General features: G+C 18.5%; 3 protein-coding genes and 2 pseudogenes across 3 annotated transcripts in view; 3 read left to right on the top strand and 2 right to left on the bottom strand.

Moving 5' to 3' along the window:
- LOC124224122 (cytochrome c oxidase subunit 2-like) overlaps positions 1 to 1493 on the top strand; it is a 1671-nt gene extending 178 nt beyond the window's left edge. The window contains 1 exon segment of the mRNA XM_046636540.2: positions 1 to 1493. This exon segment is cut by the window's left edge and continues 178 nt beyond it. Within this exon segment, the coding sequence (XP_046492496.1) occupies positions 1 to 497 (497 nt within the window). The 3' untranslated portion in view covers positions 498 to 1493.
- On the top strand, positions 1493 to 2300 carry LOC138191357 (cytochrome c oxidase subunit 3-like; annotated as a pseudogene).
- An 844-nt stretch (positions 2301 to 3144) lies between these two features.
- On the bottom strand, positions 3145 to 5404 carry LOC124224125 (NADH-ubiquinone oxidoreductase chain 5-like). Its single transcript, XM_046636542.2, is given in 2 exon segments — positions 3145 to 4875; positions 5391 to 5404. Coding segments are annotated over 2 exon segments (1233 nt in total). The 3' UTR covers positions 3145 to 3656.
- Positions 5405 to 6942: 1538 nt separating this feature from the next.
- LOC124224118 (cytochrome b-like) lies at positions 6943 to 10184 on the top strand. The gene is given in 1 exon segment (XM_046636536.2): positions 6943 to 10184. A coding segment is annotated over 1 exon segment (816 nt). The 5' UTR covers positions 6943 to 7297; the 3' UTR covers positions 8114 to 10184.
- Positions 7616 to 9554, bottom strand: LOC138191352 (NADH-ubiquinone oxidoreductase chain 1-like; annotated as a pseudogene).
- Positions 10185 to 12500: the final 2316 nt, after the last annotated feature.

Below are 12500 nucleotides of genomic sequence, written 5' to 3'. Positions count from 1 at the left end.
TTTTAAACAAACAAAATATTGAAATTATTTGAACAATAACTCCTTCAATATTATTAATCTTTATTGCTATGCCATCAATTCATCTCCTATACTTAACAGATGAAATTAATAAACCCCTAATTACAATTAAAACAATTGGGCATCAATGATACTGAAGATACGAATACTCAGACTTCAAAAATATCGAATTTGACTCTTATATAAACAAATCAATTAATAAAAATTCTTTCCGTTTATTAGATGTAGATAATAATACAATTATTCCATTAAATGCACAAATTCGTATAATTGTTAGATCAAATGATGTAATTCACTCTTGAACAATCCCTAGTCTAGGGAAAAAAATTGATGCAATTCCAGGACGATTAAATCAAATTAGGTTATTAATTAAACGACCAGGGTTAATATTTGGACAATGTTCAGAAATTTGTGGGGCTAATCATAGATTCATACCAATTGTTATAGAAAGAATTCCAATAAATTTTTTTTTAAAATGAATTAATTCATTTTAATTCATTAAGTGGCTGAAAAGCAAGCAATGATCTCTTAAATCATTTTATAATATATTAGCAAATATTCTTAATGAAAAGAATTAATTTATTAAAATAATAGTTAGTCAAACTATAAATATTAGAAAATTCTAATATTCTTTTATTCCACAAATATATCCTATAAATTGATTATTTTTATTCACAATTTTTACTATTCTTTTTTCTACAATTATTATTATAGCATATTTTAGAAAAAAGAATTTTTTTAAAAAAAAATTCGATAAATTTTTTAAGAAAAAAAAATTTGGTTTCTGAAAATGATAATAAATTTATTTTCAATTTTCGATCCAACTTCAACTTTTTTCCCTAACCTAAACTTAAATTGATCAAGAACATTAATTGGGACATTCCTATTTCCATCAACAACTTTTTGACTAATTATATCACGAAAAAATATTTTATGATGAAAATTAATATATATAATTCATTCAGAAGTAAAAATTTTATTAGGTAATTTTAAAATTAATAGAACATTAATTTTTTCATCTTTATTTTTATTTATTTTATTTAATAATTTTATAGGTCTTTTCCCTTATATTTTTACTAGAACTAGACATTTATCAAATAGAATTACATTATCATTATCTTTATGGTTAAGACTTATACTATTTGGATGATTAAAAAATATAAATCATATATTTACTCATCTTGTTCCTCAAAACACACCAAATGCATTAATACCTTTTATAGTTTTAATTGAATCAATCAGAAATTTAATTCGTCCCTTAACACTTGCGGTACGATTAACGGCAAATATTATTGCAGGCCATTTACTAATAACCTTATTAAGAAGAATCGGAACAAAAATTAATATATTATCATCATCTCTTTTAGTAGTTAGACAAATTTCTTTACTAATTTTAGAATTCGCTGTTTCAATTATTCAAGCTTATGTTTTTATAGTACTAATAACTCTATACTCTAGAGAAGTAAACTAAATAATGTCAAATAAAAATATACCCTTTCCTCAACACCCATTTCATTTGGTTAATTACAGGCCATGACCTTTATTAGGATCATTAGCTGTAATAATTATACTTTTAGGTTCAATTAAATGGTTCAATTTCAAATTAAAAAATATATTAATATTAGGGATTCTAATCACCATTTTAATTATAATTCAATGATGACGAGACATCATTCGAGAAAGAACCTATCAAGGGTTACATACATCAAATGTAATAATAGGAATAAAATTAGGAATAATTTTATTCATTGTTTCGGAAATTTTTTTCTTTTTATCTTTCTTTTGAGCTTTTTTTCATAGATCCCTCTCACCTTCAATTGAAATTGGTAGAATATGACCCCCTAAAAATATTACACCATTTAACCCTTATGATATTCCTTTATTAAATACAATTATTTTAGTTTCTTCAGGGGCTACAATTACATGAGCCCACCATAGATTAATAAATAACATAAAAAAAGAAACACTAAAAAGAATATTATTAACAATCATCTTAGGTATTACTTTCTCAATCTTACAATGGTATGAATATTTAGAAGCACCATTCACAATAGCAGATTCAATTTATGGATCAACTTTCTTTATTGCTACAGGATTCCATGGAATTCATGTATTAATTGGTACAACATTTATTATAATTAACTTATTTCGAGTGTATTTAAATCATTATTCTAATTTTCATCACTTTGGATTTGAAGCAGCTGCATGATACTGACATTTTGTAGATGTAATTTGACTCTTCCTTTATATTTCTATTTACTGATGAAGAACATACTAATATATTTATATAATATAACTTTAAGTATAATTGATTTCCAATCAATAAGTCTAACAAAATTTAGTATAAATAATTAAATTAATATTTAATACCTTAATAATAATTATAATAATTACTATTATTATATTAACTGTTTCAATAATCTTATCAAAAAAAACATTTTATGAATTAGAAAAAAATTCACCATTTGAGTGTGGTTTTGATCCAAAAGGATACCCACGTATATCATTTTCTATTCGTTTTTTTTTAATTGCAGTTATTTTTTTAATTTTCGATGTAGAAGTAACGTTAATATTACCAATAATTATAACCTTAACAATTTCGAATATAAAAATTTGACTATTTATAGTATCATACTTTATTTTAATTTTATTATTAGGATTATACTATGAATGAAAATTTGGGGCACTAAACTGAATTTAAACCTACAAAGTTGAAATAAAATTTATATTCAGTTTCGACCTGAAATTATAGTTATTTATTAATAACTCTACTTTATAGGATAATAGTTAAATATAACATTTGATCTGCATTCAAAAATTATTAATATCAATTAATTTATCTTAAATAATTTATATTAAATTAATTGAAGCCAAAAAGAGGCTTATTATTGTTAATAATAAAAATGAATAAAAATTCCAATTAAATAGAAATATAAATAAAAAAGCTTCTAACTTTTTATTAAATGATTAAAATTCATTTATATTTCTAATTTATATAGTTTATAAAAACATTACATTTTCATTGTAAAAATAAATTATTTAATTTTATAAATTAAATGTTTAAAGATTTAAATAAATCATCATATTATCTTCAATAATATACTTTAAATTTTAAGCTATTTAAACATTTATATTATAAAAAAGTAATAAAAAAATAAAAAGGCAAATAATAAAAATAAATTTAAAACATTATTAAAATAAAAAATTAATAAATCTATAAATATATATAAATTTTTTATAAAAATTATAATTATTCTTCTTTTATAAAATTCTAATCAATTTTGATTAAAATTTAATGTTAGTTCTTTGTTTATAAATATAATATTTTTAATTAAACCATAAGTAGAAATAACAGGTAAAAACCATATTGTTCTAAAAAATATATTTAAAAAATAAAACTTTAACTTAAACATTTTAACATTTAAATAATAAATAAAAAATCCAAATAATATGCCTAAAAAAATAATTAAAATTGGTAAAATTTTTATATAAAAAGGCAAAATAATGGTATATCTATAAGGAAAAATTAATCAACTAAATATAGAACCCCCTAAAATTACTATCAATATTATAAAATATATTGAATTATTTATATAAACATCATAATCATTTAAATAATTTAATCTAATTATATTATATCAACCTAATATTGAGAAATAAATCAAACGAAAAGTATAAGAAACTGTTAAAAAAGTTGAAATAAAAAAAATAAATATAATAAATATATTATAATTTAATATTAAAATTATTTCTAAAATTATATCCTTAGAATAAAACCCAGCTAAAAAAGGAAATCCACATAAAGATAAATTAGAAAAATGAAAACAAATAGAAGTAAAAGGTATTTGATTAAATATTGAACCTAATAAACGAATATCCTGAAAATTATTCAATCCATGAATAAAAACTCCTGAACATATAAATAATAATGCTTTAAAAAATGCATGTATTAAAAGATGAAAAAAAGCTAAAAACTTAAATCCTAAAAATAAAATTCTTATTATTAAACCTAATTGACTTAGAGTTGATAAAGCAATAATTTTTTTTAAATCAAATTCAAAATTTGCGTTTAACCCAGACATAAATATAGTTAATCTAGATAATAATAAAAATATAATAATAAAATTCTCTCTATTAAATAAATTTTCAAATCGGATTAATAAATAAACCCCTGCCGTTACTAAAGTAGAAGAATGGACTAATGAAGATACAGGGGTAGGAGCAGCTATTGCTGCAGGAAGTCAAGAAGAAAAAGGAATTTGAGCACTTTTAGTAAATGAAGCAATCAAAATTATTAAAGTAATTACTATTATAAAAGAATTATATTTTAAAACATCTACATAAAAATAAAAATTCCAACCCCCAAAATTTATTATTCAAGAAATTGATAATAATAAAAAAATATCACCAATACGGTTAGAAATAACAGTTAACATACCAGCATTAAAAGACTTAACATTTTGATAATAAATTACTAAACAATAAGAAATCAAACCTAACCCATCCCAACCTAATAAAATACTAATTAAATTTGGACTAACAATTATTAATATTATTGATACAACAAATAAAATTACCAATATAATAAATCGATTCAAATTTAAATCATTTATTATATAAGAATTTCTATATAAAATTACCAAAGAAGAAATAAATAAAACTGTTCTTATAAAAATTAATGATATCCAATCAAATAAAAATGTTATTACTACACAAGAAGAATTAATTTCAATTAAATTATATTCAACAAAATAAACTAAATCATATAATAAAAAATAAATACTTAATATAAATAAAAATATTCTAATAAAAAAAATTATAATAAAACTAAATAAACAAATATTTAATATAAAAATAATTTAAAAACTAAATTTAATTTTCTTTGACACCACAAATCAATATTTTAAATAAACTATTTAAATTAATTTATATTCAAACAATAAAAGATTCTCTATTTAAAATAATTAAATTTAAAGGAATTCAATGTAATATTAATAAAATATACTCACGAACATTACCTTGAGAAAATGAATAAAAAAAATAATTTATTTTACCATGTTGAGTAAAAGAATATAAATATAATGTATAACAAGCTCTAAAAAAAGATAAAAAAATGACTAATAAAAAAATTATTTTACTTCATATAATTAATCTATTGATTAATATAATTTCACCTATTAAATTTAAAGAAGGGGGAGCTGCTATATTTGAAGAACATAATAAAAATCATCATAAACATATTCTAGGCATATAATTTATTAAACCCTTATTAATAAATAATCTCCGACTTCTTAAACGTTCATAAATAATATTTACTAAACAAAATAAACCTGAAGAACATAAACCATGAGAAATTATTAACAAATAAGAACCATAAATTCCTCATCTTATTAAAGTTAATAGCCCAGATAATATTATTATTATATGGGCAATTGAAGAATAAGCAATTAAAGATTTTAAATCAACTTGAAATATTCTAATTAAACTAATATAAATTCCTCCTATTATTCTCAAAACAATCAAATAAACATTAAAAAAAGTACCCATATTAATTAAATATATATAAACCCGTAATAAACCATACCCCCCTAACTTCAATATAATAGCAGCTAAAATTATTGACCCACAAACAGGAGCTTCTACATGAGCTTTAGGTAATCATAAATGTATAAAAAAAATAGGTAACTTTACTAAAAAAGCAAAAATTAAAAATACATATAAATAAAAAGTATAAACTTGAATTAAATTTTCCACAGAAAAAATATAATTTAAATTTTTAAATTCAAAAAATAAATAAATAATTCTTAATAATAAAGGTAAAGAAGCAAATAAAGTATAAAATAATAAATGAATCCCTGCTTGAACCCGATCCAATTGATTACCTCAACCTAAAATTAAACAAAAGGTGGGAATTAATCTACATTCAAAAAAAAGATAAAATAAAAATAAATTATTTACAGTAAACGTTAAAAATAAAAATAAAATTAAAAAAAATATCAATAAAATAAAATAATTTAAATAAATTTTTAATTCATAAATAAAATACCTTGATATAATTATTAATGCTCCAATTCATAAAGTTAATAAAACTAAACCAAAAGATAAATTATCACACCCCAAAAAAATATTTATACTCTTAAATTCAAATCTATAATTTCCAGAAAATATAAAAAGAAACCTTAAAAAAAATAAATTAAACTGAAAAAATCAAAAATTATTTTTAGAAACTATAATTAAAAATAATAAATAAAAATAAAACTTTATCATTAAAAAATATTTAAAACTTGAAAATAATCATTACCATGTAAACGAATTATATAAATTAAAATAGATAAACCCAAAACTCCTTCACAAACTCTAAAAATTAAAAAAATTATAATAAAATACATCTCTAATATATATATATTTAAAAATAAAATTAATATTAAATATAAAATTAAAATAATAAATTCAATTCTTAATAAAATTATCAATAAATGAAACCGGTTTAATCTTAAACTTAAAAATCTAACTAAAAATAGAAAATAAACAAAATAATAAAAATCTATTAAAATAATAAATTATATATATATATATATATATATATAAATTCAAAAAAAAGAAAAAATTTTCCTATCATTAATCTCCAAAATTAATATTTTAATAAACTATTTTTTGAAATTTTAATATAAATATAAGTTTTAATAGTTTATTTAAAATATTGATTTTGTAAATCAAAGAAAAAATTTTTTTTTTAAAACTAATTAATATAAATTTATTTTAATTAATTAATTATAAAAATTTTCATACTACTTATATTAATTAATACTATAATAATATATTTAACAAAAACCCCATTTACAATAGGATTAATTTTACTAATCCAAACATCTTTAATTTCTGTAACATCAGGAATATTAAATATAAGATTTTGATACTCATATATAATTTTTTTAATTTTTTTAGGAAGATTATTAATTATTTTCATTTATGTATCAAGATTAATCTCAAACGTAAAATTTCTTTTTAATAAATGAATAATAGTAAACATTATAATAATTATTTTAATATTCATATTAATAATTAATTATAATAAAATAAATTTTACGTTTGAAGATACAATAAAATTATCTAATATTGATTTAAATAAAAATATATTAACTAAAATATCATTAAACAAATTATTTAATAAACCAAATTTTATTATTTCTTTTATAATAATAAACTATTTATTTATTACACTAATTATTGTTGTAAAAATTTCTAATATCAATTTAGGATCTTTACGAAAAACTTTTTAATGTTACCTTTACGTTTAAAAAATAGTTTATTAAAAATTATAAATGGGTCCTTAGTAGATTTACCAACACCATCAAATATTACAACGATATGAAATTTTGGTTCATTATTAGGATTATGCTTAGTAACCCAACTAATTACAGGAATTTTTTTAGCTATACATTATACACCTAATATTCAAATAGCATTTGATAGAATTATCCATATTTATCGAGATATTAATAATGGTTGAATAATCAAAAATTTACATGCAAATGGGGCTTCTATATTTTTTATCTGTATATACCTACATATTGGGCGGGGAATATTTTTTGGATCATTTAATTTTAAACCAACTTGAATTACAGGTACAACAATATTATTATTAACTATAGCCGCCGCATTCTTAGGGTACGTATTACCTTGAGGACAAATATCTTTTTGAGGGGCTACTGTAATTACTAATCTTCTCTCAGCAATCCCATATTTAGGAGAATTCCTAGTACAATGATTATGAGGAGGATTTTCTATTAATAATGCTACACTAACACGATTTTTCACTCTTCATTTTATTATTCCTTTTATTATTATTATAATAACAATTATTCATTTAATATTTCTGCATAATACAGGATCAAGAAATCCTTTAGGAACTAATAGAGATATTGACAAAATGCCATTTCAACCTTATTTTTTATTAAAAGACATTGTAGGATTTATTTTAATATACTTTATCTTAATTTATATTATTTTAATAAACCCTAATATATTAGGAGACCCTGATAATTTTAACCCTGCTAATCCTATAATTACCCCCCCTCATATTAAACCTGAATGATATTTTTTATTTGCGTATGCAATCCTACGATCTATCCCTAATAAATTAGGGGGGGTAATTCTTCTTCTAATGTCTATTTTAGTATTATTAATCATACCTTTTTATAAAATAATAAATTTCAAAGGATTAAATTTTTATCCATTTAGACAATTTCTATTTTGAATATTTATTAGAATTGTATTAATACTAACATGAATTGGAATAAGACCTGTAGAAAATCCATTTATTATTGTTGGACAAATTTTAACATTAATATACTTCTTTTATTTTTTAATTTATCCTACACTAACAAAAATGTGAGATATTTTATTAAATTAAATTAAACCAACAAATCAATGAACTTGAATAAGTTTATGTCTTGAAAACATAATATAAAAGTTTTAAATCTTTTATTGATTTAAACTTAAATGATTAAATTTAATATAATTTATAATAAAAAACAATAAAATATAAACTTTAAACCTATAAATAAAATTAAATAATTTAATGAAACAGGTAAAATTTTTTTTCAAGCTATTATCATTAATTTATCATAACGTAAACGAGGCAAAGTCCCTCGAATCAAAATAAATAAAAATCTAATAAAAATAATTATTAAATAAAAAATTAAATTATATAAATCACCACCTAAAAATATCAAAACAAATAATATACTTATAAATAAAATTCTTGAATATTCAGATAAAAAAATTAATGAAAATCCCACACCTCTATACTCAATATTAAACCCAGAAACCAATTCAGACTCCCCCTCAGAAAAATCAAAAGGTGTTCGATTTGTTTCAGCTAAACAAATAATAAATCAAACTAAATTTAAAGGAAAAGTTAAAAAAATAAATCAAATAAATTCTTGATATAAACCAAATAAAATTATAGAATAACCTTCAATTAAAAATAAAATTGATAAAATCACCATAACTAAACTAACTTCATAAGAAATTGTTTGAGCAACAGTACGTAATATCCCCAAAAAAGAATATTTAGAATTTGAAGATCATGCAGAAATCATGATAGGATACACTCCAATACCTAAACAACATAAAAAAAACACTAAACTAAAATCAAATGAATAAAAATTAGTAACATAGGGCATTGTTATTCAACAAATCAATATTAATATTAATATAATTAAAGGGGATAAAAAATAAGGAAGAAAATTTGATATTAAAGGAATAGAAAACTCCTTAGAAAATAATTTAATAGCATCAGAAAATGGCTGTAAAATCCCAACAATTCTAACTTTATTAGGCCCTTTACGAATTTGAATTAAACCTAAAACTTTACGCTCTAAAAGAGTTAAAAATGCTACACTAACTAATACTATAACAAGTAAAATTAATCTTCTTAAAAAAACTATAATTAATTCATTAATATAAATTACTAATTGTATAATAAAATATACATAAATAAATTCTAAATTTATTACATTAATCTGCCAAAATAGTTAACAAATTTAATAAAATTCATTTTAAATAAAATTATAATAATTCAAAATTATGGTCCTCTCGTACTAAAAATTTTTAATAAAATTAAGGATAGAAACCAACCTGGCTTAAACCGGTTTGAACTCAGATCATGTAAAATTTTAAAGGTCGAACAGACCTAAATTTTTAAGCTTCTACACCCAAAATAAATTTTAATCCAACATCGAGGTCGCAATTTTTTATGTCAATAAGAACTTTAAAAAAAATAACGCTGTTATCCCTAAGGTAATTTAATCTAATAATCTAAAATATAGGATCAAAAATTCATTAATTAATGTAAAACAAAATAAAAAGTTTATTAAATTTAACTATCACCCCAACAAAATAATCATATTTATTTCATAAAAATAAATTAATTAATAAAATAAATTTAATTATAAAACTCTATAGGGTCTTCTCGTCCTCTAATAAAATTTAAGCTTTTTAACTCAAAAATTAAATTCAATAATTAATAATTATAAGACAGTCTTAATCACGTCAAATCATTCATTCCAGTCCTAAATTAAAGAACAAATTATTATGCTACCTTTGCACAGTTAGAATACTGCGGCTATTTAAAATTTTCACTGAGCAGATTAGACTTTTTATGTTTTATCAAAAAGACATGTTTTTGTTAAACAGGCGAATTAATTTTTTGCCGAATTCCTTATAATTAACTTTCATATAAATTTGTATTTATAAATAATTATAATATTTACTAATTTAATCATCATTTAAATTAAATAATTATTAATTAAATTATTTTAATAAAAAATTAAATTAAAAATAAAATTTATATATATATATATATATATATAATTTATAAAATTATTACAATTTTCAAATTAAAACTAATTCTAAGCCTAAAATATAATTATATAATTTAAAATTAATTATAAAATTAAGAATTAAAGCTAATCCCTTAAAACTTTTATATCAAAAATAATTATTTTTATTAATTAAAATAATTAATTAATGATATTTAAATTAAATTTATTTATCAAAAAACTAGATAACTTAAAAAACGAAAAACATTTCATTTCTATTTAAAAATTAAAAATAATTATTAAACATTAAAAATAATTTAAAATTAAATAGATCTTTTCAATTCGAGAAAAATATTAATTTATATTATTTTTTTAATTAACCCTGATACACAAGGTACAATAAATAAAATATACTTTTTTAAAAATTCTATTTTTAAAAATATTTCAAATTTCTATCAATATACAATTAAACTATAATTTAAATTATTTTTTCTTTTAACAATACTAAAATTATAAATTTAATAAAAATATTTTTATTAATAAAAAAAATTTTAAATATAAAAAATATAATTTATTAATTTCAAATTAAGTTGAATTAAACAACTATTTAATTTATTGTAAATAAAAAAATCTTTCTAAGTAATTTGAATTCTAAATACACTTTCCAGTATATTTACTTTGTTACGACTTATCCCATTTTTTAATGAGAGTGACGGGCGATTTGTACATATTTAATTCTTAATTCAAATAAATATAATTTTAAATTTTACTATTAAGTCCAATTTTAAATAAATATTTCAATTTAATATCCAAAAATAAAATTTTTATTGTAATTCATTTAAACTTTAATATAAGCTACATCTTGATCTGAAATAAAATTTTTGTAAAATTTAATGAAAATTAATAATTTTAAAAAAATATTCTGTTAACGAAAATAAATAAACTCAATCAATTAAAGTAAGATTTATCGCGGATTATCGTTTAATAAACAAATTCCCCTAATTAGTTTTAAATACAGCCAATTTTTTTAATTTTAAAGAACATAACTATTAATTATTAAAATATAATATTAACATCTAAAATAATAGGGTATCTAATCCTAGTTTAAATCTTAGATTTCATAAAATAATATATATATATATATATATATATATATATAATCAAAGAATTTTATTTCACCATAAAATTATTTTTAATTAAATATAAATAAATTAATACAATTTATTAATTAAAAATATTAATTTGTATAAAACGTTTAACCGCTACTGCTGGCACAATTTTTTTGTCTATACTTTTATATTATTTATAATTCTAAATTTCTTTAATTATTAAAATTAAATGCTGCAAAAAATATTTCTAATTGATTAAAAAAATACATGCAAAAAAATAATAATACTAATATAAAAACCAAAATCAAACTTTAATAAAAATAAATAAAAATTATAATATATATATATATATATATATATATATATATATATATATATATTAATTAGTGTAATAAGCACAAAGATTTTTGAAATCTTTAGAAATAGTTTAATTCTATTATTAATAAAATAAGATTTAAAAACAAATTTTTATTTAAAACTTTGAAGGTTATTAGTTTAATTAACTTAAAATCTTAATTTTATAGTTAAATATATAACATTAAATTGCAAATTTAAAATTATAAAAATTATTAAAATTTTAAAATTATATATTAAAATATAATATAATAAAATAAATTATTAATATAATAAAAACATTAAATAAAATAATTATAAAAAAATAAAAATTAAATATAAAATTATTTAAATTCAATTTAAATATTAATTTTAAATATAATAAAGTAGGTAAAATTAAATTTATATAATAAAATAAAACAATTAATGTAAAAATAATAAAAATCAAACATTCAATAAAAAATTTATTATTTACTATTAAAATAAAAACAAAAAACTTTGGGATAAAACCAAATATAGGGGGAATACCAGCCATTGATATAAATATTATTATAACTATAAACTTCATAAAATATCTTATATTATTAAATTTATAAACTTGATTCAAATAATTTATATTAAAATAACTAAAAAAAATACAAATTATTAAATTATTTAAAGAATAAATTATTAAATAAATTAATAAAATATAAAAATCAATTAATATTGATATAAA

Source organism: Neodiprion pinetum, unplaced genomic scaffold (genome assembly GCF_021155775.2).
Source record: "Neodiprion pinetum isolate iyNeoPine1 unplaced genomic scaffold, iyNeoPine1.2 ptg000098l, whole genome shotgun sequence".
Taxonomy (NCBI): domain Eukaryota; kingdom Metazoa; phylum Arthropoda; class Insecta; order Hymenoptera; family Diprionidae; genus Neodiprion; species Neodiprion pinetum.
The sequence above is the reverse complement of the archived record's forward strand: the minus strand, read 5'-3'. Positions and strand labels throughout refer to the sequence as shown.